The sequence below is a fragment of the Ambystoma mexicanum genome, chromosome 8 (genome assembly GCF_040938575.1).
Source record: "Ambystoma mexicanum isolate Mex_15411 chromosome 8, UKY_AmexF1_1, whole genome shotgun sequence".
In the NCBI taxonomy this organism is placed as follows: Eukaryota; Metazoa; Chordata; class Amphibia; order Caudata; family Ambystomatidae; genus Ambystoma; species Ambystoma mexicanum.
The window spans coordinates 1,721,759,419-1,721,786,447 of record NC_090929.1 but is presented as its reverse complement, the minus strand read 5'-3'; the positions used below and the strand labels follow the sequence as shown (position 1 = coordinate 1,721,786,447).

At 48.4% G+C, this 27,029-nt stretch overlaps 1 protein-coding gene across 2 annotated transcripts in view; it reads left to right on the top strand.

Moving 5' to 3' along the window:
• Positions 1–27,029, top strand: part of FAM53B (family with sequence similarity 53 member B) — a 237,939-nt gene that overhangs the window by 156,998 nt on the left and 53,912 nt on the right. For both annotated transcript variants that reach the window (XM_069612041.1, XM_069612040.1), the window contains exon 3: positions 18,028–18,783. In XM_069612041.1, coding sequence (XP_069468142.1) covers positions 18,061–18,783 — 723 coding nt within the window. In that variant the 5' untranslated portion in view covers positions 18,028–18,060. The remainder of the gene's footprint in view (positions 1–18,027; positions 18,784–27,029) is intronic.

The window sequence follows — 27,029 nt, the reverse complement described above, 5'->3', positions numbered from 1 at the left end:
CTGAGTATGCTTCGGAACTTAAAACTCGAGTTGAAAAACTTCAGTCCTTGGCCCAAACCCATTTGCAGCAAGCTTTAGGCAAACAGGAGCAATACTATAACCAGAAAGCAAAAGTACGTAGTTTCCAGGTAGGAGATCGAGTCCTGGTACTTCTCCCTACATCTGAAAATAAAATGTTGGCATCATGGAAAGGACCTTATACGGTCGAGAAGGTCTTGGGGCCAGTAACCTATAAAATTCGTCAACCTGAAAGTAAAATCCCTTTACAGACTTACCATGTCAACTTACTGAAGAAATGGACGGAACCCGAAGTCTCAGTAGCGATGATTCGTGTGGAAGAGGGATCGGCGGAATATTTACCGACGACGGAAGCACCAATCGGAATAGAAGCCCTGAATTACAATTCTGAATTAGACCCTGTTCAAAGATCGGAACTTTCTAGTTTGGTGAAGCAATATGCAGAAATATTTTCCTCAATACCAGGGAAAACTTTGTTGACCTGTCACCACATTCAGACCAATCCAGGAGCAAAGGTGAGAATGCGGCCTTATAGGATCCCGGAAGCAAGACTTCAAGCTGTAGAGAAAGAAATTCAGGAGATGCTTCGTTTGGGTGTGATTGAGCCCTCACATAGCGACTGGTGTTCCCCTCTGGTGATGGTACCAAAACAGGATGGAAGTATCCGCTTCTGCATGGACTTCAGAAGATTAAATGAAGTGTCAAAATTTGACGCTTACCCCATGCCGAGGATTGAGGATCTCCTGGAAAAACTGGGCAAGGCAACTGTCATGTACAGGCGTGCAAGCAGGGCTAAGCAACGGATGCATGGCCCTTTAAGAACACTACAACCAGGTGCTTGGAAGTTGGCATGGCAACGCTGGCGTCCTCTTGGCGTTTCCCACGGTCGACGCTGGAAGCCGCGGAACGCTGTCATGTGACCTCTCCTTCTTAGTCTCCGCCTTCACTTCGCATCGGTGCTTCTGATTGCGAGTGGTGGCCCCTTCGTACCTAGCTCATTGTATCCTGCTCCCTTGAATCCCGGTCTCTGTAACCCTTTCCCCCCCCGTTTCCTCCTGTATACCTGATTGCCTCGTTTCCTCGACCCGGACCGTTACCTGGCCTTGATTTTGGACTGCTTGGTTCTTGTCTACTGCCTGCATCGTTCTTCGACCTCGGACTGCATACGGACTTCTAGCCTTCGCCCTTCTGTTGTGGTTGCTCTTCGTTTTTGTCTTCTGGATCCTCACTCACCTGGACTGCGTGTGGTCAATATTGTGGAACTTTTGAAACTTTCGAAATTTGGATTCTTGACCTTGGAACACTTGGAGTTTTGGATTGTTGAACTGTGGAACTTTTTGCGACGCACTCTAACAAGTGTGCCCTAGGCGTCCTCGTGCCGGCGGGATAGGTGGTTGGGTTCTTCTTGGACTTTGCATCGTGGACTTCAGAGTTCCTTCCCTTCCATGTCCCATCTGGTTCTCCCCGGTGTTGATCCGGATAAAACGCGGTAAGCCATAGTCTCGTAGGGGAAAGGGGTGGTTATCAGAATTTGTGGAACGTATTGCAATTTGTCACTATTTTTTGGGTCTTGTTCAGAAGGGCGGTTGGTTATACTTTCTGTATTGTGTTAACTCCTCACTTGCAGATCCAACGCCTGTCCTCGACTACCCGTACCACCCATACTCCTGCATTTACAACTCCTGCGGCACGTGTCTTCATCTGGGTCTCATCAGGTATCCTTTCTTTCCTCTGATTGATCGCTCTGGCTGTCCATTTCTGGAGCCAGAGGGTTCCATCAGGTGGAAGAATTCTTCGGCTACACGACGTGGGCAACTGGATTCTGACAGCAACATTTCTAACCAAAATTGATTTAACCAAGGGATATTGGCAGATTCCGTTGTTCACCCCAGATAAAGAGAAAACTGCTTTTGCTTCTCCAGGTGGACTATTCCAATTCACAGTCCTTCCATTTGGACTCCATGGCGCGCCGGCCACCTTCCAACGATTGATGAACCACTTGATAAAGGGGCATGAGAGTTATATTGGTGCCTATCTGGATGACATCGTTGTTTTCAGCCAAAGCTGGTCAGATCATTTGAAACATTTATCAGCAATTTTTCAAACCTTGAAAAGGGCAGGCTTACACATAAACCCCAAAAAAACTAACCTGGCAAATTCACACACCAAATACTTGGGATATTATGTTGGCCAGGGGACCATGAGACCTCAGCAGGAGAAGATGGATGCCATATGTCAAGTGCAGTTTCCAACAACTACCAAACAGGTTAGAGCATTCCTTGGTTTTGTGGGGTATTACCGTCGGTTCATTCCTCATTTTTCAACGTTAGCAGCTCCCTTGACGAATCTTCTAAGGTCGGATGCTCCACCCAGGAGCGAATGGAAGAATGCTATGACTGAAGAAGCATTTGTCGCCCTAAAAACAGCGCTTTCCGATAAAGCTGTTCTTCATTGTCCAGACTTCAACATGCCATTTTATCTACACACAGACGCTTCAGGATCAGGACTAGGTGCAGTACTCTTCCAAAACAAAGGAGAGGAAGAGAGACCTATCCTGTTTATTAGCAGGAAGCTGATGCCTCATGAGACAAGATATGCAACAATAGAGAAGGAATGTTTAGCAGTGAAATGGGCAGTTGAGTCCCTAAAATACTATTTGCTAGGTAGAAACTTCACGTTAGTTACCGATCATGCCCCACTGGTGTGGTTATCACGAAATAAAGAGTCGAACCCTAGAGTATTGAGATGGTTCCTGTCATTGCAACCATATTCCTTCCAAACTATCCATCAAGCAGGAAGTAAGATGGCTCAAGCGGATTTCCTGTCCAGAATGTACGCCCTTCCCGAACGTAAGGGCTTAAGGGGGAGGATATGTGATGAGGCCAGAGGAGGCTGAGATATATCAGAGCCAATTAACTACAAATCCCCTAGGCCTATGCTAAGCAGGAAGAGTATATGGATGATGTCATAAGTGAGGGGAGGGCCATAGCTATGGGAAAGACATCTGAGAGCTCCAATGAGAGATAAAGAGATGGCCTAAGAAGGTGCTTTACTTTAATACTGGACGTTTTTTTGTTGTTGTTTTTCTTTAGCCTGCCGAGAAGGGTGAGGAGGAAAAGGCTACCTCGGAGGAGGGAATCAACTATGAATGAGCCTACTGAGTCAGAGGGGCCATGAAGGTTAAGTCAAGAAACGCTCCTGTTGAGCATCTTGTGAAGTTGTCATAGTTAACTATAGTTTGCAGCAAAGATTCAGCGGAGAATCGAGAGAGAGGGATAGAGACTCCGTGTGGGGAGAGGGCCGCTCTATCTGCTAACGGAGTCCCGTAGTTTGGCCCGGCTCGCTGAGGGAGAAGGGGAAGAGGAGCGGAGACAAGCCCCCACCTCTGCGGAGGAGGAGTCCATTTGCCAAAGACAGCTGAAGCCAGGAGATCAGCTGTGAGGTCGATCAGCTGGGAGGACACCGCAGAGCAGTGTCGAGGCCCCCACCTTTGCGGAGGAGGAGCCAAGGAGTCAGCCCGACTGCCTGACGAAGACCGTGAAGCCGCATTGAAACCGCCACCGCTGGGGAGGAGGAGTCAGTCAGTGCTACGACGGCTGAGGCCGTATGATCAGCTGTGCGTCTGCACCGGCACAGGCTGAATGAAACAGCGATGACGGAAGGCCCAGGCAGCTAATGCTGTCTCTGGAGGAGATACAGTGATAGGGTAACCCCCTATTGCAGAGCAGAGGCTCCCTCCCACGGCCGAGTAGCAGGAGAAGAGCCCCTGACATGAAATGAGGTGAGGAGAAGGCGGTTGGGACAATTCTGGTACGACGTCATGAGAGGCGGCAGAAAAGTTAAGACATTGATAATAAAAAAAAGACAGTGCCCTAGCCATATTGTTACGAGGCCACAAGGGGGTCAAGGGAACTGTAAAGAGAAAGAAAGTTATAGGAGAGGCCACGTGTGAATACGGAGGAGGTCAATCAGCATAGAAGATATGCACAGGAAGTTATAAGGGCACTACTCCTCTCATTAAAAGCTTATGGTCAAGAGAAGCAGAAAGACTGATCCAGGAAAGTAGGAGTCACCAGAGTCAAGAGCAACCCAGTCGTTCAGCAATATTGTTTGTTCCCATGTTACAAGGGAAAAGGAAATAAGAAACAATTAAACAAAGTTCAACCTCACATTTGTCTATAGTGTAGTCTATTCCCACTCGCTTTATAACAGTACTCTAAATTCTTTTCCCTCCTCCATTTACTGGTACTGCTTTGGGAGTCTGTCAAAGATGTGGAATACGTTATTTGCATTTTTTTAAAGTGCTCACACAGCCGATGGGCATCGAGGCGCTGTTACAGAAACATGTCTCTTCGTTGCGTATTTATAACGCGCTTAATAGCTGGAGGTTTTAAGCGTGGACCCGGGGATCGAACCTGTGTTGCTTAGTGTTGTCTTGTTTCCAAGGCAAGCACGTTGCCACTGAGCTATCCTCCCGGGGACACAATCCATTCGAAGGTTACTTACCAACTGGTAACGTTCTTTCGACTGGATGTTCCTCCAACGTATTCCACATCACCCTCCCAGCCTGCCCCTCTGGAGAATTTCCTATACGATTGCAGCTTTCGTTTCCACAAGGCTATGTGCAGTCAAGCAGTTATGAGACTGGTGCCACACGTTCTAAGGGAAAAAACTTAAACTGAGGCTGCAGTACGCCGTGCGTCCTATTTATAACATCCGGTGACGTCGCCCTCAACGGGGGCCTTCGAGGGACATCAACCCAACGTCTTCGACGCAGGACGCCCTCTGCTAAAAAAGTTAAAAGTGAACATTAAAGATGTGTAATACGTTGGAGGAACATCCAGTCGAAACCTTTCCTTTCCACAACCTCAGAATTTTACCAAATGTAATATTGATATAAATGCCAATACTGTCTTAGTAATTGAAGTCACCTCAGGGTGTAGGAAGTGTATATGAAGCATCTCTAAAGAGTATCTACTTGCTTATCTTGATTCTGAGAACGTGTTATGAAGTGTATTTTTATTGTTGCACGTTGCCCTTCTTAAAGAATGCCTATTTAAAACTGACCGTTAAATAAATCATTATTTTTACTAGGAAACCTTGAGTATAGGTGTTGTTTGGATACTTGTATGTGTGGATTTCGATGCTACAGCTCACATTGACCCCTCTTGAAATAAGTCTAGCTGCTCAGTAACTCTACCAACTTGTGTAGTACATGCTTGTACCAAAGGTTGGGTTAACTATTGCCAAGAGGACAAGGCTGGTGCAGTCTCCCACAGGGTACTGCGTGCAGTCTTGCCTAACTCTCTCAGTGATAGGGCTGGGAACAACTATAATAAGTATTACAAGCATTGTTATAGGCTTCTAGTGAGTGCAAATTCTGCAGAAGTCCTCATGCATCATCTACAAAGCAGTAATGAAAAAACCTTTCATAGCTCAACGTCAGAAACCAAAGAAAACAGAACTGCAAGAAAGAAAAGGCTGAGAAACGACCCTTTCCCATCTATGCTCCCGACTATGCAGTAGCATCCCACTCCAAATCAGACAAGCTCCATTCCAGGAGTTCTCGGCAACCATCCACACCTCACAGCATTTCTAGACCCTCAATACCCCAACATTGTATCTGTGTTTCCCCTTGACACCAGAAGCATTTAAATGGTCCTTCCAGTCAACTCCATTGCATTAGTCCTTCTAACAAGTACTCTCTCTATGGCCCCTCTGCTTTCCAAAGCTAGGTCTTCTGCTAGAGGTCTCCTGCCAGGGAAAGCAAAAGAGTGGGTCAGGCTGTGTATGCCAAACTCATCTTTTATATTAATAGCAACCTGTGGCAACTATAAAGTAGTCTTTCGTTTGCCTCTTTTGAATAAGCTGAATGTTGGCTAAACATCTTGAGGGTTAGGGGGCAGGAAACGAGCAAACAAAACCATAGTAGTTGATTGTTCGAGAATGTCATGTCCAGATAAGGAATGTAGACAGAGAAAAAAAATGCTAACCATTGTTTAGGATTTAAGGTAAATGCTCATTGGGAACAGTGGAGGCGAGGAATTGTATGATGTTTCTGTTGTCACAGAAGTATGTGGGAAGTATGAAAACATGGCGTGCTAAGCTCCGCCCACTTTACACATCCAGGTAAGAATAATGTTCTTGTTCCAGTACCCTGTTACGGTTCTCCCGAAAGTAAGTTCTCAAGACACTGGTAGGTACGGTAGTCCCCGAAACTATCAACAACAAAAAAACCCGAAATGCGCTATTACTGTAAATTCGGCTTGCAACAAAAAAATCAAATCCCATAATGACGAAGATGGGAAGCAGGGGGTGCAGGGGCATCCCCCGCTCCCTATGTTCGTGATCCATACCATTGGAAGCGGGGGACAATAAAGAAGGAAGAAAAGAGAAAAGGGGTCCCTGCAGCGTCAGCTTCGACCCACGTTAGTGGGAGGGAACTGATGCCGCAGGGACAGAGGAGAGTCGGCAGCACACTTATGTTTGTGCCACCGAAAAGGTAAATTGGGTTGAGGGTTAGGGTATGCGGGATGCCGGCTACCGTGAACTGTGTGATCCCTGCTCAGCTGGATTTTGCTATTCAATATTTTCGGATTCACAATTTCCAGATGCGCAGTAATCACGTAGATCTGTGGGTACGGCCCGCTTTTCGGTACCTGGTGGTCTAGGGGGCTTGTGGGACGTACACATGCTTGCCAGTGTTGCTCTGCAAGGTCCTCTTGTCTGCTGCATAGAGAGGTGGCTTCTCCATGGGGCATCCTATCTCCCCATCACAGTTATCTGCAGCGTCCAATGTGCATCTGAATCAATGTTGTATCATCACCTCTTGGCGGATATTCCTCTTTTCGGTCGATCACTGTTGCAGTCTTATGGTAATTCAGTTCCCTTCTCTGCGAGCATGTCCTGATGTATTTCTTGCTTTCTTGCTTGAGTGCTGTGGTTCTTAAAGCAACAGAGGTACGCTGGCAAGGATCTTGCATTGGAAGGAAGGCTTGAGAGAACAGTGATGTGCACAGAAACCTGCGGGCACGGGAGTGGGGAGGGCAGGAATTGGGACCCACTCAACTGCCATCATCCACCTCTGGGGTAGGACTGACACTGGATGTCTCCTTGGTAGGCCTCACACCCCCGGCTGTGAGGGGTCGCCATCCCCTCTTGACATGGCCAAATTACTGGTCTCAACACAGTATATTGTTATCTAAAGAACATCTGCAGCATGTGTTGTCAGTTACGTATGCGAAGCGTATATGTGTGCAACGTGATATATGCACTGTGTGTTGTCTGTAACGTGTGTTGTCTGTACCGTGAAGTTTTAGCGAGTGTGGCATGGCTATCCTCAACCGTTGATTGGATGTGTTTTTAGTAGTGCTTGTGTGCAGCGTGTTTTTGACGGCACGATGTGAGGAGCATATAGTATGTGAGGTGTGTGTGTGTATCATGTGATATGTGCGCTGTGTTTTGTCTGTAACATGCAAGTCGTCTGCAACTTTATGTTTTTGCTAGTGTGGCATGGCTACCCTCTTCACTTTTGGATAGGAGGTGTTTAGTAGTGCAAGGTATTCAGTGTGTTTTGTGCATTGTGTGAGATGTGTATGGAAGATGCATCCGAGGCTTGTTTGTGGTTTATCTGTAACATGAAGTTCCTTTTGTTGAAATAATCTGCAGTCCAACCTCTTTTTTCGAAAGCGTTTGTTATTTTAAGAAACAATATGAACATTATTTGTTTTTAAGATGAGCATTTTAATTTAATTTCTTTAACCTTCTGTAAGTATGGCGACCGTAGCTTACCATTGCTCCAAATATAACTCTAATATCCATCTTGTTCTGTTGAATATAGATGTTGCAGTTTCCTCCTTCATGAACATCATATTGATTTTATCACAAGTCTTCATCTTGGCTGACAATGTGCTCAAGGAGCCAAGACAATTCCAATAGAATTGTCAGTTTCTATCATGAAATGGCTTTACAAAACCAGGCGATTAGGGCTCACATTCTGGGTGGGATCCCAGAAGACCCCAGCCTGTGAGGGGGCTCCCGACCCCATAGCCACGTTTCCGTACTCCACAGGTAATAATGCTGTGTCAATTTACGAGAGCCTGGTCTATCACCATCCTGCTTCAGACTTCCTAAGTGACCTAGCTGGGTAGTCCTATCCTGCTTCACAGACTTCCTATGTGACCTGGCTGGGTAGTCTGATTGTCCCGGTGCCCTTTTCCTCCCCTTTGAATCCCTCTTAACCCTTTGCTCCACTCTGATGGGGTCCTATCCATAACGCAGTCACATGCCTCTCTGTGTACTTGTACAGGAGGGCGGAGCATCCACTGGCGGGCACATCGATCAGGGCTCAACCTCTAGTACCTGTAAAACAAGATAGCTGCACCCTGTGAGGAATGGGGGTGCAGGATTCACTTACGACTCAATAATGAGGACTCAATAGTTTGGCAAAGGGAAGTCTGTTTAATGACAAGTACAAAAAACGGGCAAACAAATGGTAATCATCAATGATGCGATCACCTTTCTCGCTTCAACTCCCAAATTCTCCATTCAGACAGCATTTTTTATGGGCAAACTTCATCATCATTTGACGTGCAAAACTCATAAGTTTGTCATGCAATTCTATTGGTCGGAAAGGTAACTTAAGTATAGGTGCTACATCTGTATATGGTAACAGAGCATGCAGATTGGATAGCTCTTATTGGGTGGGCGTCTACGCCCATCCCACTACATCACTCGTGATAGACGTCACTACAACTACGACGTCTTATTGGTTCTACCAGCTATAAGATCCTAGATTATTTGGTCCATTGTGATTGGGTGGGTTACACCCCTAGGCATAAATCTCCACTTTAATTAGCAGAATGGACACACAGATGCGGAGTGTCCCACGATTCACCCTGCCTCCCTTCCATCAATCAGTACCTTTAGGGCTATGTGTCAATTAGTTGGCTGAGGATGGCCTCGAAACTGTAGCTCTTATCAGGAACAGTTACGGCATCCTCGGGTTCTGGGTGACATCAGACGTTGGTACTTCTCTGCCCTCGGCTGGTCGCGTGTCTGTTCACCGTGAATCTGCTTCATTTTCCCTCTTATTCGGGTATTTGATTCTTCCATAGCCTCGCCACCTGCCTGGGACCTCCTTATCACATCCTTCACTGGCTGGCTGGTATGCTCTGAAGTTTCGTTTCTCCAGCGTTGCCGCTCTCCTCCCTTCCTGGAGTTGACCTCGAATTCCCAGGCATGGAGCTGCTTCTTACTGAGTTTCGATTCCGCTCTTTCCTTCGGGTTTTGCCAGAATATGAATCTTGGCCTTGTTAGTACCTTGCGGCCTGGGCTTAAATCTGCCTTTACAAAATGGAGTCGCACTTGTATAGCGTGCTTCATTGAGGTAGATATATACTTGGCGCATGCCGCTCTATTCTTCTACTAAGCCGCCTTGCAAGCAGTACCGTTTTTCTTAACTTCTTGCATTCCAAGCCTGTTTACACGTGTTAGCTGGTTGGTTTCTATCTTGCTTCATAGCATCGTTTCCTTACGTTTCAACATCGTCTCTTCTCCTGTGTCCATTAATCATAGCTGCTATCCTTGGTAGCCATTTTCGTTCATCCGCGAGTCTGCCCAGGCCCTTGTCCTCTCCACTGGCCGTCCATTAAGGCTCTTTGGGTCTCTTCGTGGACCGTCTGCAGGTACTCTTCATTTAGTCTCAGCTGCTGGTATGGTTGTCTCAATGGGTACCTTTCAGCCCACGGTTGTCTGGTTATTGGCGCTTCAATAGGTATACATGTCCCTCTGGTGGGTACTGGGCAGAACCCCACTGTGGCTCTCTGTTGGTTCATTTGCTCCTTATACGTCACATATCTTGGCGAGTATGCCTCTGGCATTTCGACATGGGTGGCTGGAGTGCAGGCCATATTTGGGACCTCCTCTACATATTGTTATCGGCTTGCCTCCAAATATCACCCATCCCAGCACTACCCCTGACTCTACTCTCCTCTACTATCCTGCCTCCTACTTCCTCTCACTCTCATACACCTACTCCCAGCCCCCTCCCGTGTGCTCCCTTCAAAACGGCTTAGTCGGTCTCTTACGCCCATGCAAATTGCCAAATGGGTACCACTCCCTCCGTCCCAACACCTTACCTCCTCTCAGTATAAACGCTATAACATCTCCTCCAAGTCCTCCTCTTGCCTCTCCCCCCCCCTTTGGCCACCTCTCACTGACAACTGATTCTGCTGGCTTTTCATAGCCCTGCCTTTTCTGCCCAGGAGCTCCGCTTTTCTCTCGTTGCTTACCTGAATCAGCTGCTGCCCTGGGCCAATATCTAGCTGATTAATCCCCTGGAGGGCCAGGTCTTCCCTTTTTAAGTCCTCATTAGACCCCTTCCCCTGCACCCTTTTCAGTGTCCCTCTTTGCTATGTAGTCATTGAGGTAGTTTGTTCTCTGTCTGCCCTTCACTCAGTAAGTACGTTATGTGAGCGGGTTTCAGGAGTGCGTCTTGCTAGGTCCTGCTGCGCCGCAGCTGCCCCATTGGCCCCCTGTAGGCAGACTGTGGTTTGTGGGGTAGGTGTCGAGTCTCCCATTCTGCTCCTGAGTGGGGAGGCCTAGTCCATTTCTGTTTGAGGAAACAATTAGTTGCTCCTGTTCCAGGCTTTGGTCTTGTCCGCTGCGTCCCATGTACATTATTGTACTTGTGTTTTTTCTCTGAATGGCGTTTCCCTGGAACTATTATCCATATCTGTGTTAGAGTAGCCTGGTGCATGATGGTTGCTGTAGTCTCTTAAACACCTGGAAGAGTAGGTAAAGACATCTGAATGGGACAGAGCCTGATGGTCGTCGCTTCAGAGAAAGAGGCCCTAATGTCCATATGCAGCACCACGTGTCTCAGGGAGCCGGGGACAGAGGTCCTCTTGAAATCCCTTGTAATATCTTCTCAAAGGTAATGTTCTATTCACTTCTATACATTGTAGAAGTGTATGGAACATGGATCTTAGAATACAGAACATGGAGAGAAAGATGCAAATTTAGAATGTGTTTAGGCAGTTACTGTTGTGTACTCCGCCAGTGGGCCTTTGATGATACTCAAATCCCTTATGGAATCCAATTACAGTGGTGAGAAATACTTCAGTGGCGACGAGGATGAGATTGGAGAAAACGGCAGCCCACTGAGTAGCCGTTGTTCGTTTTATACCCACTGCGGTGCCAAATCTACTTAAGGCATCATCATAAGGACGCCGCTTCGCCTGTGACATGTGTGAAGAAGAGGGTAAATGGACAATCATAGCGGAATAATCAAGCCAAAACTAACTTCCAGGTGGAGCCACAGGACAAGCAATTTACGGAAGCAAGTGCCGCGTGATGAACTTAATAAGTGTATAGCCCAGTAAATCTCCAATTGGATGAATGAGCCGCCAAGCATCATCATTTTGAACTTCATGTATATTTTACAAACCAGCAATAGCCTATACGCTTGTCACCATTATACCCTCTCAGCGTAAAGCATCATATGCTAGTGTGCGCATGCCATAAGCAAGCCAAAGGAAAGGCTGTAAGCACTTCAAAGGATAGTGCCATTTTGACTACATTAGCAACAGTGCCACAACCGCCGTACAATTTTCCTGTATCACCATTTATGCGCTGCACTTTGATTACAGTTGAGTCAATCAATGCGTCATATCTACTCTTACCGGAACGAAACATACTTTGTGCGAAAGTGAGAGTGCATTTTTCAAATCGCATATCTTAGAGAGACGTGGATCATATCAGAGGAAAGGACATAAAGAAACGTAAATTACTTTCCGCCATCTTTGTTTTCTATCCATTTCCACTGTGTTCATTACCGTAGCAACGGCAACACTGTTGAAATGTTGAAGCCACAGCACTTGTCCTTTTTGTCACAGCAAGAATAAACACGCATATTCACCAGTGTTTTCTCTGCTCAATGAGCGTATGAAGCAGCTCATTGTTCAAAGCAGCAACAAAAACACTGTACAAAAGTGTTGCACATATTGTCATGCCCCGCATTCCTGCTTACAGACGTCCGGGGCTTCTATTTCCAGGTGGAAGCTGCCCTGGCGACTTATTTCATTTCGTGGAATACGGCGCACTACATTATCCAGCATTCCTTCTTCCCGCGGTCACATGAAGCGCACGCAACGTGTCTTGCGTCCTGGAAATGATACCAGTATTTAGTACGGTGTATCCCTGCAACGGGTGCTCCTAAACTAAGTAATTAGTTCGAGTGCCCGATTTATTGACATCCTGATTCCTGTGTTTCCTTGACCCGGCTTATGCTTTAAGGATTACTCTTGAACGTTTTTCCCCCTACGATTTCTGGCGCCATTTCCCTCGGCTGTTTTCCCTTGGTAAACAAACTCACGGCTTTTCCTAACGGACTGTTTCCCTCTTGCCCTTGTTTGTTGTGACGCCTTGGAATTTGTTAACCTCAAGTTCAACGCAATACAGAACACTAGGAAAATCTGAACTAAACCTCTTTTCAAGTTTCTTTTCTCTCTTCTGGCTGCTAACTCCACTGGCTTTCTGAACCCTTCAACCTCACGTGTGTCACGAGCCCACAAAACACTCTTTTTCTGGATCTACCATCAACGCTGCTCTCATCACCAGGAAAATTGCTCTACACATCGAAGTGACCGATTGGACGGTCTCCTGATTTGGTGGTCACTACTTGGATTCGATATTTTCACTTTGGGGACGCTTTGCTGAATTCCTTGGGGATTATATTTGGACTATCTAGTTGCGCCCTTGTGCCGTTCGGGTTAGGTGGATTACTGCACAGACTTCCTTCAACTGAGACTTTCTTCCTTCTTCACCTTGTCATCACTTTGCTGAACTCACATAGGTTACGGGACTTCCTTTTGGCTAAGCAGGTAAGAGAGGGTAATTGCGGGCGGGTGATTGCTGCACTTTGGTAACTTTGGCTGCTCTCTTGCACCATCATTTTTGCTTTGTTCCCTTAGCTCTGTTGTCGCTGCACCTGCCTTTTCACTCAAGCCCCTGGCCTGTTAGTTATAGTTTATTTCTACAGGCTGCGCTCTTGGGAGGAAAGTCTTGTTAACATCGCGTTCAAGATATCGCAGAGCAGAGGGGCTCCCAAGGTGGATGCTGATTCTGTATCCTTTATAAGTCTGTATCCTTTTTCAAGTTGTGTTAAAGTGTGACACATATGTTATTATGGAAATTAAGTTGAATTTTGTATTAAAAGCATGAATACAAATCGCACATTTAAAGGACAATAACTTCAACTCAGTGCAGTTAATGTAGCAATTAAAGCCAAATAAAAAAGTGTATTGCATATACTATATTATTACGGAAGTGAAGCTACGATTCGCACATTCAAAGAGTGTGAAAATAAAAGGAAACAATTAGTATAACAACATTTGTAACTCAAATATGCAAAGCCTACCACCTCCAAACTACTTCCTGGATACAAAAGGGGAACCAGCAGTGCCCTGGAAGCGCTGGAAGAAACGCTTTGACCATTATGTTTTTGCGGCCCATGGTCTTAATTTTTCAAATGAAAGGAAGAAATGTTTGTTAATACACCGTCTAGGAAACTTTGGGCAGGAACAATTTGAGAATCTTCCATCTTTGTCTGACTAAGAAGCATCAGGGCTTACGGAATATGAGAAGTGCGTGAACATGTTAGACCTACATTATGAAAAGGCTGTGAGCATTATTCTTGAAAGATAATATTTCGGCAAACGTAAACGGGAAAATGGGGAAACAGTTGAACAATTTATCACAGCTTTGCGCGGCTTAGCTGTCGCGTGTGAATTTTGTAGTAATCTAGAGGAATGCCTTTGTGACCAATTTATGTTGGAGTTTAAAGACAGTGAAGTGAGAGAAGCGCTATGGTCAAAAGGGAATCCTTCATTGGATCAAGTGCTGAGAATAGCAAAGGAAGTAGAACATACACATACATGTGTGAAAGAACCCGAGAAGAGGGAAGATACGGATAACAAGTTAGAATTATCCAAATTGCCAGACGTCCTGGCTGTAGAGAATAAAAACTTAATGAAAAAGAGACAATTTAGTAAAAAAGATCAAATTTATGAAAGGGAAAAAGGGAGCCAAGTTCAAGGAAAAAAAAGATGTGGCTGATAACAGAAGAAAATGTTAAAGGTGTGGTAGCATACATCCTATTGCCAGCAGTGAAAAGTGTCCTGCGCTAAAGGAAATCTGCAGAAGATGCAATAGAAAAAGTCATATGACAAATTGTTGTAAAACAAAATTAGAGAATATAGATTGCATTGAAGGAACTATGTGAGGAAGTTGAGGAATTTTTCTTTTATAATTGAAGATTCGGTGGTCAATACAATAGAAGACCAAGATGCTGATCTTGAAAAACCCATGGCGGATATACAAGTTGGCAACTCCACAATTAAGATAGTCATTGACTCTGGTGCTAAGTACACTTTGTTGCCAAGAATAATTTTGAAAAGAGGTACTGCTCTGAAACAGATTGATGTGAAGCCTGTTGCATACGGGGGCAAACGGATTGAGTTAGAAGGTTGGTTTTGGTCGACCATGAAGTTCAAAGACAGAACAACAAAGGGAAAAGTATATGTCTGCAAGAAATGAATGCATCCTTTACTAAGCTGGTCTCACCATAGAAGATTAAAAATAAAGCTAGATCCCAGTGCCGAGGAGATGGTGTATGCAGTGGATCAGGAGAAGAAATCTGAATATTTTGAACATCATCCTGTGTTCCGAGATGAACTAGGTAGTTTGAAGAACGTTTGGCATGAAATTCGCGTGAGAAGTGATGCTGTTCCTGTTGTGCATAAGGGCAGACCTGTTCCGTTAGCAATCAAGAGATGTGAAGGAAGAACTGGAAAAAATTGAAGAACAAGGGGTCATTGAAAGAGGTGAATCTTCTGAATGGGTTTCGCCATTGGTTATAGTGCACAAACCCAATGGAAAACTGAGGTTGTGCATTGACCGAAGGTCAGTAAATAAATGCTTAATTCCAGACAGACATCCTCTGCCAAATATAGCGGAAATGCTAGGAACTGTAAGAGATGCCAAGATAATGAGTACGTTAAACCTCAAATCAGCGTACCACCAGATCATGTTACATCCCAGATCAAAAATGTTACAGCTTTTATTACTACTGAAGGTTTGTTCCAATGAAAAAGGATGCCTTTTGGTTAATTTCTGCAGCAGCTGCATTTCAGCATGTGATGTGCAATTTATTCCATCATATGCAGGGCGTACTTTGCTTTCAGGATGATGTTTTAGTCTATGGGAAAGATCAAAAGAAACATGATAGTAGAATGTTTTAAATGTTTTTCAAGATGCTGGTTTAACTCTTAGTAGGGAGAAGTGGACATTCAATAGATTGGGTATACAGTATTTAGGACATGGCATTTCTGATAAAGGCGTAAGACCCAAGGAAGAATTAGTACACACCATTTTACATTTCCCCAGTCCAGATACCAAAGATAAGGTTATATCCTTTTTGGGCATGGCAGAATATTATGCATTATTAATTCCTGATCTGGCTAGTAAGAGTTTTCATGTGAGGAAGTCGGCAAAAAAGAATGTAAAATGTGTTTGGGATGATGAATGTAATAATATAAAGAAGGATCTCAACTGTGTGCTTACCTTGAGGTCTTTCAATCCCATCAAGAAGAGCATTCTTACCACTGATGCAAGTAATCATGGTTTGGGTGCTGTGCTGTCTCAAATTGAAGGTGGAATTGAATACCCTATTGCTTTTGCCTCAAGGGTACTGAAAGTGGCAAAACACAATTATTCAACTATTGAAAAGGAGTTGTTAGTAGTTAAAGGGTCTATTGAGAAAATTCGGTCTTTCCTGTGGGGAACAATTTGTTGTGAGAACGGATCATCGTCTCACGGAAATTTTGACTGTCAAAGGTTTGGGTAAAGTGTCGGCAATGATCAGAAAATGGGTGGAAAATTTGCAGGAATACAATTGGGATATGGAGTTTGACCCTGGAGTAAAGAATAAATGTGCCGTAGATGATGATGAAGATGATAATGATGGTGAGGACATATTGAATGTAATTCAGGAAGTCGTGTCTGAGGATGAATGGGCAAAGGCCATGGAATTAAGACATGTATTGAAGGAGTTAAAAGTAGTGAGATCAGGAAAGGTATTTTACCTCAGGCTGTCAGTCAGGTGTATGATGAATTTCATTTGAGCAACAGTTTGGTTTGGAGGAGTGACAAGTTATATCCACCCACTGGAGTAAGCTGCAAAATATTAGAAATAGCACATGAGGGACATCAAGGGATGACGAAGACAAAACAACTTGTCGGGCAGGATATTGGTGGCCTGGCATGGATTTGGAAATAGAAAGATTAATAAGAGAATGTTGTCACTAATGATTCAGCTAAAGGATACATTGCTAGACAGGAGCCTATGACAATCATGTCTATACCAACCAGACCGTGGGAAAGAGTAGGTTTAAACAATGTGGGGCCATTGAGAAGTAATGGTGTATTAAGATACTGGATGGTATTAATTGACATGTTGTCTATATGGGTGGAGGTCAAATGGGTACAGAAAATTTGCTCTAAAGATATTATTCTATTTTTGGATGATATTTTCAAAGAAGAGGGCTATCCCACCACTATCCTCACCGACAATGGTGTGCAGCTGGTATCACAGAAAATGAGACATTTTCTTAGAGACAATGGATTGGAACACAAAACCAGCTCCATATATCATCCTCAAACCAATGGAATTGTGGAAAGATTTAATAAGATCATTAAGAATAGTATTAGGGGGGGCTTGGAGGATAAAGCAGACTACTGTAAGAAGGCTGTTGAAGATACCATTGTAGCACACAGGTTTACTCCACATACTGCTACAGGTATTTCTCTGTTTGAGCTGCTCAGAGGAAGAAAACCCAACACAAGAGTTTGTCCGTCTTAGTTGGGTAGAGCTTGTAGAAAAGAGAGTGACTTTAAGGATGTTGAGAAGATTATGCATAGACAATTAATCAACAAAAGGTGTTTTGACATAAGGAAGGCGGTGAAAGAATGTGATATAAAACCAGGTGATTGGGTAAGAATAAAGCTACCTTTTACTACTACAAGTGGCTGTGCAAAGTGGTCAGCGGCCACACATGTGGTAGAGAGGTTTCATGGTGCTGTAAAAGTATCTGATGGAAGAGTATGGACTGTGAATAGAGTGTGTAGATGTTCTAAGAGCAGATTAACAAATGCCAAAATGGATAAAAGCAATAAGGCGGAAGCAACAGAGCAACAAATGAGGTTAAGCGACAAAGCAGGCGATGGAAAGGAACTAGGTAGATGCACTGAACGTGTTTCTAAGAGACCATCATATTTGAAGGAATGTGTAAACTGAGTACTGTTAATGGTTCAGCAGAGATCAGATATTACTGTAGTTCTCACAGTAAGTTAACAAATGTTTCTAATTGTTTTTCATATTGCAGTAATTTTCTATGCATGACAAAAAGTTATACAGCTTTGTAAATATGTGTTTGTGTAAAGAAGGGAAGTGTGTAATATCTTCTCTCATGTAATGTCCCCTTCACTTCTATACATTGTAGAAGTGGATGGAACATGGATCCTATAATACAGAACATGGAGAGAAAGATGCAAGTTTAGAATGTGTTTAGGAAGTTATTGTTGTGTTATGTGCTGAGCCAGTGGGCATTTGATGATACTCAAATCCCTCATGAAATCTAATTACGGTGTTGAGAAATACTTCATCCCTCTTACCACTGCCGCGCCGCTGTGACTCGGTCATATCCGTGACCCTGTCACAGGCCTCCGTGCACTTTATAGATTTGTTTCGTCTGTGTCAGAGACGCACATATTCGTATTGTCTTATCAATGTCTTGCTTCTCTAACTGGATGGTTTTCTTATTATTTGTAATATGCAGTTTCTGTGTTAGTGCTATGCAGCTTGCTCGTTGTGTTGCTGTCCTTTGATGGCGTCATGCCATACAACAGTTTGTGTAGAAATAACTTTCTATTCCTCTTCTTCCCCTCTAGGGGCCGAAACCTTGTGATGGGGGCAGCCTGACCATGAAGTGCCCTTTTCAGATGGATGAGTCAAGCCCTACACTCTGGGACTGCCCTCCCAAAGAGGGTAAAGAGAACCTCACCTGGGCTACTGAGCCCTCTGGCGCTGGTGGGGTGACCAGCTTGATCCAGAGTCTAAGCCTCAGTGACTCATGCGCCACTCCATCTGTACCTCCCAGCAAGCGCCAGTGTCGGTCACTCTCCTTCTCAGATGAGCGGTCCGCATGTCGGGCTTCCTGGAGGCCCCATGGCTCCAGGGTCTGGACGCCTGTGGAGAAGAGACGTTGTTATAGCGGGGGCAGTGTCCAGCATTACTCCTGTGATTCCAGCCACATGCAACGCAGCTCAAGCTTCAGCCTCCCGTCCAGCTCTGCTACCACATCCCCATCTTATGAACCATCTGGCTTTGATCAGCAGTCACTCAGGATGTCCGGCAGCTATGGACAAGCAGGGGCGATCTGGGGCCAGGATGCAGTGGTGGGCGACATGCACAGATCGTTTTCCTGCTCCCGGGAGCTGGTCTCCTCAGAGTATGGCCCGCCATCTATGAGCAGCACACCCGCCTCCACCCCAGAGATGCTCAGACGCTCCGGGGGAGGGCTGGCTCGGAGCCGCTCCCAGCCCTGCGTCCTCAATGAGAAGAAGGCAGCAGTGAAACGGCGGCACCCGGAGAAAACACAAGCACAAGAGCCAAGACCTTCTTTGGACCTGGCCAAGATGACTCAGGTGAGTATCCAGTCCATATGCAGTCATGCCAGTGTTTAATAGTGCCTAATTATCTTTGCATGCATGCACCCATACCATCCAGCTCTGAAACCTCCAATAATGCACCAAAAACATCCTTCCTTGCATTGGAAGCCTCTCTCCGGGCACCCTCAACATCTGCCCTCCTTGTTGATGCACTGCACGAACACCATGAATGCTATTCCAGCCTCTGGCTGTGCACTGCACAAACACCATGAATGCTATTCCAGCCTCTGGACTCGCACTGCACGAACACCATGAATGCTATTCCAGCCTCTGGCCGTGCACTGCACAAACACCATGAATGCTATTCCAGCCTCTGGACTCGCACTGCACAAACACCATGAATGCTATTCCAGCCTCTGGCCGTGCACTGCACAAACACCATGAATGCTATTCCAGCCTCTGGACTCGCACAGTATGACAATAACTGCCCTCTTTCCAGCCTCTGGCACGTCACACACTCCACCCAGATCATTAAAATACTTTGTAACCCCTGGAGTGTCTCACATTCTACACGCATCTCCTGTGATCCCAGAGGCACCCAATCTGTACCTCCCACTAAGCACCAGTGTTGGTCACTCTCCTTCATAGATGAGTGGTCCGATGGACACTCCACCTACTGGCCCCATGACTCCAAGCTTCGAAAGAGGCACTATTACTGCGGCGGCTGCTAACGTTCCGAGGGCTGCTGACCTAATTACTCCATTGATTCCAGTTACTTCATGCAGCATAGATTAAGCTTCACCGTCCAGTCCAGATCTATCATCAGATCCCCATCTCATGAGCTATATGGCATCATGCACCAGTCGCGTATGATGCCGGGCACCTACGGGCAGGAAGGAGAAATCTGGGCTAGGACACAGTGTTGAGTGACATGCGCAGGTCGTTCTCCTGCTCACAGGAGCTGGTCCCCCATGTCATGAGCAGCACCCCCGCCTCCACCTCAGAGCTTCTGAGAAGCTCAATGGGCAGCCTGGTGCGGACATGCTCCCAGCCTTGTATACTCAGTGAGAACAATACAACACTAAATCTGTGCCAATCTGAGAAGATGTAAGCACCAGAGACACCCCGAAAGCACATTCACTCGCTTTAGCACCCCGGGGCCTCGCGCCACATGTAGGGAACAAGTTACTTACCTGTAACTGTTGTTCTCCAGCATGGGTCTGGCATGGATTCACATGCTCATGAATATTCCCCGTCGTCAGTCTGGGAATCCTCGGTAAAGAAAAAATCAGTATCAGTTTTGTTTCTGATCTGTCTTTCGTAGTAGTAACCAATCACTGATCTCTGCGTCATACTGACCACAGCCAATGACTGCCCTCTACCTAAGCCCCGCCTCTGGCAGCCATCTTCAGATTTGGTAGCACGTGAAGTGGCAGTATGACCAAGTGAAGAGCCGCAGAGGGGTAGGCGGGAGGGTTCGCATGTGAATCCATGCCAGACCCATGCTGGAGAACAAACAGTTACAGGTAAGTTACAGGTAGGTAATAATATAAGAATACATAGCAGTACACAAATGCACAACCACGGGAGGTGGCAAAGGCTCAACATTAAGCATTACATCAAACTCAACATTAAGCAATTCTTACCTCCTCACCAGGCTCACCTTAGGCGAACAGGTTGCGCAGCACTGCTTGGCCGACCCTGGACTCCTCCCTGGAATCCCGATCGACGCAGTAGAATTTCGTGAAGGTGTGCGTCGACCTCCACGTAGCAGCCCTGCAGATGTCCAGCAAAGGCACACCAGATAGGAACGCTGTGGTAGCTGCGATCGCTCTGGTGGAATGGGCTCTCGGACGGCCAGGCAGCGGTCGGTTTGCCAACCGATGACAGTACATGATACAGCCGGAGAGCCATCTGGAAATGGAAGCCTTCGAGAGAGCCTTCCCCTGATTGACAGGTCCAAAGTTCACAAAGAGTTGTGACGTCTTCCGAAAACACTTTGTGCGGTCCACGTAGAACTTCAGCGCTCTAGCCACATCCAGCGAGTGCAAAGTCCTTTCAGCCGGCGACGAAGGCGACGGGAAGAAAACAGGCAACACCAAGGGTTCGTTGAGGTGGAAGTCCGACGGCACCTTGGGCATGAAGGAGGGGTGCGTCCTGAGCACTACCCTCGTGTCGTGAAAAGTCAAGTACGGGGCCTTGCAGGAAAGGGCCTGGATCTCTCCCACCCGTCGTGCGGAGGTGATGGCCACAAGAAACACTGTTTTCCACGACAAGAACTTCAACGGAGCCGAGTGCAGAGGCTCGAACGGAGGTCCCATGAGCTTGGTCAGCACTACGTTGAGCTCCCACGCCGGGGCCGGAGCCTTCACCGGCGGGAACGATCTGAACAGTCCCTTCATGAACTCTTTCACCAGACGATGAGACCACAAAGACGTCCGCCCCGTGGTTCTGGTGTATCGGGATCTCGCAGCAAGATGAATCTTGATGGACGCGTGCGCCAGTCCAGCTTTGGCCAGCGTCAGTGGGTACGGCAGTACTTGGGGAGCCGTAATCCGTAGAGGGTTAATCTTCTGTGCGTGGCACCAGACAGAGAACCTCTTCCATTTGTGTCCGTAGCATTTAAGAGTCGAGGACGCCCTGGCCTTTGCAAGAACCTCTCTGCAGTCGGCCGGTATGTCGTATCCTCCAAACTCTAACGCTGCAGGAGCCAGGCCTGCAAGCTCAGCGACTTCGGATCGTGATGGAGGATGGCGCCTCCTTCCCTGGAGAGAAGATCTGCGTCCACTGGCAGCTTGATTGACGGGGACGCTGACAAGTCCAGAAGGTCCGGGAACCATATCTGCCTCGGCCACGCAGGTGCGACGAGGATCATCCTGCACCGTGACCTCTTGAGCTGGTTGATGAGCCGGATCAGCAATGGCAATGGAGGGAACGCGTATAGAAACAGGCCCTCCCAGGGGAACGAGAAAGCATCGCCCATGCTCCTCGGCTGGGGAAACCTGCTGGCGAACCTCCGGCACTTGGAGTTCGTCGCCGTCGCGAACAGATCGATCTGTGGTGTGCCCCACCGTCGGAAGAGGCGGTCCACTAGATCCTGTCGTAGTTCCCACTCGTGGCACGAGCACAGCTCCCTGCTGAGTGAGTCGACGATGGTGTTTTTTATCCCTGCCAGATGAAACGGCACCAGAAACATCCATTGGGCGACTTCCAATGCCACAGATCCTGCGCCTCCATGGACAGGGCTGGGGACCTGGTTCCGCCCTGTTTCCTGATGTAGAACATGGTGGTGGTGTTGTCGGTGAAGATCCTCACCACCTTGCCCTTGAGGGACGGAAGAAAGGACCTGAGGGCCCAAAACACTGCACAGAGCTCCAGGACGTTGATATGGAGGGACTTCTCTGTCGGGAGCCAAAGGCCTCTCGCGTGCAGATTTCCCGTGTGCGCTCCCCTTCCTTCCAGGGAGGCATCCGTGGTCACTGTCTCCTGGTGGCCGGGGGTCTGGAAGTCCATGCCCGCCGTCAGATGCGCGCGGGTGCCCCACCACCGGATCGCTCGTCGGAAACTCTCGTCGAGTGTGATCCTCTCCTCGAAGCTGCCCGTCGTCTGGATCCAGCGCGCGTCCAGGAACTCCTGCAACGGGCGCATCCGGAGCCTGCACAGGCGGGTGAGGTAAATGCAAGAAGACATCATTCCGAGGAGGGACTTGATGGACCTCACCCTGGCCGCGTCCGCGACCAGCATCCGCTGCACCTTGCCCAAGATGGCCCTCGTCCTTTCCTCCAACGGAGAGGCCAGAAGCGACACTGTGTCGAGCTTCGCTCCCAGAAACAGTGCGTCTTGCGCGGGCACCAGGTGGGACTTGGCGTAGTTTATGGAGAATCCCAGGTCTGTGAGAAGTTGGACGGTCCTTGCCGTGTGCTCCACGGCGAGCTCCTTCGTCTTCGCTCGGATGAGCCAGTCGTCCAGGTAGGGGTAGATGTGGATCCCCTCTCGGCGCAGCTGCGCCGCCACCGGTGCGAGGCACTTGGTGAACACCCTGGGTGCCGACCTCAGTCTGAAGGGAAGGGCTCTGAACTGGTAGTGATGCCCTTGGACCACGAACCTGAGAAACTTTCGGTGTCCCTTTAGGATGGGAATATGGAAGTAGGCATCCTCCAAATCCAACGACGACAGGAAATCGCCCTCCTCCAGCTGACCCAGGACGTGTTGGAGGGTGACCATCCGGAACTTCTGTGCCTTGATGAATTTGTTAAGCCGTCGTAGGTCCAGGATGGGACGCCATCCTCCCGTCTTCTTCTTCACGAGGAAGTATCTTGAGTAAACTCCGGAGCCCCGAAGCCTCTTTGGGACGAGCTCGATGGTGCCCTTCTTGAGCATCGCCTTTACCTCCAAGAGAAGTTGAGGGACGTGATGTTCTTTCCTGGCCACAGGGGGGACGCGCGGGCACTTCTTTAGAAACTCGAGTGCGTGACCCTGAGCTAGGGCGTCCAACACCCAACGGTCGGTGGAGATGGACTCCCACATGCTGACGAAGCTCGCCAGCCGGACTCCCACCGGGGTGCTTCGGTGGGGGCCCGACCCCACGGCCGGTTCAGTCCTGCTTCGACGAGGCTTTGCCGCCTTGTCCTCCTTGGCGACGACGGCGGAGTCCGCCCGACTTGCCTCGTCCTCTGTAAGCTTCCTGCGACGACGAACGGGCCGCTTGACGGTAGGTGGAAAATCCGCCGCCGGAACCTTTGGAGGCACCCTCTTTGCCTCTGCCGCTCCGAAAGGGCGGCCGCCGTTGCTGGAGAACGCCAAGAGCCCGGGCCGTCTCCGTGTCTGCCTTGATGGCTTGAAGGGAATCGTCCACTGTTTTCCCAAACAGGTTGTTTCCGTCGAACGGCATGTCCAAGACTCTGGTCTGCACGTCCTGACGGAAGTCAGTAGCCTTGAGCCATCCACACCGCCTAAGGCACACGCCGTTGCCCAACTGGCGAAATCCAGTGTCAGCGATGTCCGTCGCAATCGTAATGGCGTGGTCCGACGCCACCTCTCCTTCCTGCAAGATCTCTAGGGCTTCCGCCCTCTTGTCGTCCGGTAGGAAGTCCAGCAGGGGGGCCAGTTTGTACCACAACTCCCTTTTCGTAGCGGGCTACGATAGCCAAGGCGTTGGCCGCCTTAATCGTCGTTGCTGCAGACGAGATGACTCTGCGTCCCATCGTATCTAATTTCTTTCCCTCGCCGTCCGGCGGGGAGGTCGACGTAGAGGCCGGGCCCCCCCCCCGCTTTCTTCCTGGCCGCCGCGGAGATGACCGAGTCCGGGGTCGGCTGTGCCCAAAGGCACAAGGGGGCTGCGTCCGGGACCCGGTACTTCTTTTCGTACCGATCCCTTCTAGCCGGCATCGTGGATGGGTTCTTGAGGAGGGCGAGGCCCTCATCCCAAATAGCGTCCTGTAGAGGTACAGAGAGGACCGTCTTCCTCTTGGCATCGCGCCGTTGATAAAGGAAACCTTCCTCCTTCTTCTCTTCCGGGCAGAGCTGGAAAAGCTCGGATGCCCTGGCGATCATGGAGTGAAACGATCCAATCTCGTCGGGCGGGGAAGCCCGGGTGGGAGGTGACGACGGCAGATCCTCGTCGTAAAGCTCGTCGTCCGTACCCGTCGCGGCTGTGTCAGTCCCCGTATTATCCCCACGAGTCGTGGACGGGGAGGAGGGCTGAACAGGGCGCGATGGCTGAAAAGGAGGTGGAGGATGAATCTTTCTTCTCTTAGGGGGAGGGCTCCCAGAAGGGCCTGGCTCCGGGTCCCCCGTCGGGAGCGGTTCCTCCGCTGGTGGTAACGGCAGTCTCGTCCTTATCTCCGAACATAAGGACTGTATAGCCAACAAAATGGCCGCCGAGTTGTCTTGCGGCACTGGTTGAGGGGAGTCCGACGGGCGGTCAGGGGCCCCGTAGGCACCCTCAACGTTATCGTCGTCTCCTACGTCGGGGCCCTCCCGACGGGCTGGTCTTCTTCCACGCCAGCGCCGTGGCTTAAGACTTCGATCAGCTCTTCCTCAGAGGTTGAGGCCGAATCCATGACGACCTCCTGCCCCCCCTTTTTCTTCTCCGCCAGAGGTTTCAAGGGGGTCCTGTCGATGGGCATAAAAGAGGACTCCCTCCGCGGTGGCAGGGAGACTCTGAGCCCCGTGGTCGCCACCACTGGTGTAGCCTCCACAGGCTGAGCCAGGGCCGCCGCGACTGTCTCGATAGAGGCCTTGGCCGGATGGATTAAGGCTTTCACCACCTTAGGTGCGCTCACTGCCTTCTCCTTGGGGGGAGGGTCACTGCCTCGCTCCCCCAACGATGGGGCCTTCGAGCTCGACCGGGGTCTCTCCAGGAGCTTTGCCGGGTGCTCGGCCTTCCTCTTACCCGAGCCAGAGCGTTGGCTCGTGGTTGATGGCGCCGGGGAGGATGCGCCCTGCCTGGCGCCCGTAGAGCCAGACCGTTCGGCGCTCCCGGTGCCAGCGGACTCGCGGTGCTTGGCCTTGTGTTGGACCCCCGTCGCCGGGGCGTCTTCAAAGGTCTTAGAAGACCGCTCGGACTTCTTCTTCTTCTTCTCGTCTGACGGGCTCTTCCCTTCCAGCCAGTTGGCGAGACGTTGATGGCGGTCCTTCATGGTCCGCTCCGACACATTGCCGCAAAACGCACAGTCCTTCTCCACGTGCGTCTTGTCCTCATGTAGGCAGTAAAGACAAAGGGAGTGTTCGTCCTCCTTAAAGACATTCTGAAGCTGGCATCCAGGGCAGACCCTGAACAGCTTTCCGGGCATCAAGCTTCCCTTCTCCTGGGCCATGTCCGAGATGGGCCTGAGAAACTTCTGGAGTCCTCCAAAAGCGTGGCTCGACGAAATCTTCACCCTTGAGGGGCGTAGATGAATCCGACACGGGTCCCCGTTGATCGGATGAAGAAACGGTGGAGCTTGAGGCTCTGTTGACCGAAAAATAGAAGTTTTTTGAGAAAAAACGTGAAAAAATAGCACTAACGCTCGAGAGCAATAGCACGAGGATCCCAACACTTGAACGTGCGGTAAAAATCTGAAGATGGCTGCCAGAGGTGGGGCTTAGGTAGAGGGCAGTCATTGGCTGTGGTCAGTATTACGCAGAGATCAGTGATTGGTTACTACTACGAAAGACAGATCAGAAACGAAACTGATACTGATTTTTTCTTTACAGAGGATTCCCAGCCTGACGACGGGGAATATTCATGAGCATGTGAATCCATGCCAGACCCCATGCTGGAGAACATATATATCTGTTCATGGCCCAGAACCAGCACCATCCTCTCAGCCCAGGTTGCCTCAGACACACCTAGAGCACTCCACTTTCTGTCTCCCATTTATTTTGTATGAATCAGTTCCAGCTTTACACACACACACACACACTAATCTTTTCTTTGAATCCCTCGAAAGGTGTGCTGAAAAACGCAATCTCTTCTCCAGACAAGTCATAACGAAAGCCACACAATAATGGTATGTAGCATCAGAAAATGTACAGGAATGATTTAGTTAAACATAGTTTATATAATACAGGTATAGAGCCATACCCCCACATCTGTGAACCAGCAGAGTTCTGCCCTCATTCTTCTACCATTGTAAAGCACTGAGTGTGACCTGGTAAGTACGTTCCGAGGACAAGAATGCCAATAAGCGTCGCCAAACTTTGAAACATTCTGTCAACCTACTTTAAAGCTTGGCCATAAGCCTTTTCATATCCTAATCTGCCACACTATAAGCCACATGGTGCTAGCCTGTGCAATCTGCCTTTGCCCAGAATGGTTCTAAGGCCACCTGGCTGTGAGGATCAGAGATATGAGCGATTTACATACATGTGCCCACAGTGGATAGACCCCTCCATCGGGAAACCTAATGGCATCGGGCAAGGTCCTGGGGAAATCCTTCCCTGGCATCTTTCAAGTGGTTTCAATAGCATATTTCCAATATTATTGCAGCTGTATGTGGAGAAGTGAAACTGTTCCCCCCCCCAATGTCTTTAGCAAGAAGCCAAAGACCACCTCTGGTCTTAATGCCGTACCCACATGGAAGTGGTTCTTGCTCTGTGTTATAACGCTTCCCAGTCTTCATTTGGCAAGCCTGCGGGAGTACCACACAACTCCTTCCTGATCACAGAAGCTGAATGGAAGTCGACCCTCCCACCTTGGTTGGCACGGGTTCCTTATTGTGAATGACCGGTAATCGCAAGGCAGCCAATGGGGGGGGAAGAGGGTTTAGGGATAGGGAGTTAGGAAAACCGATAAGAGG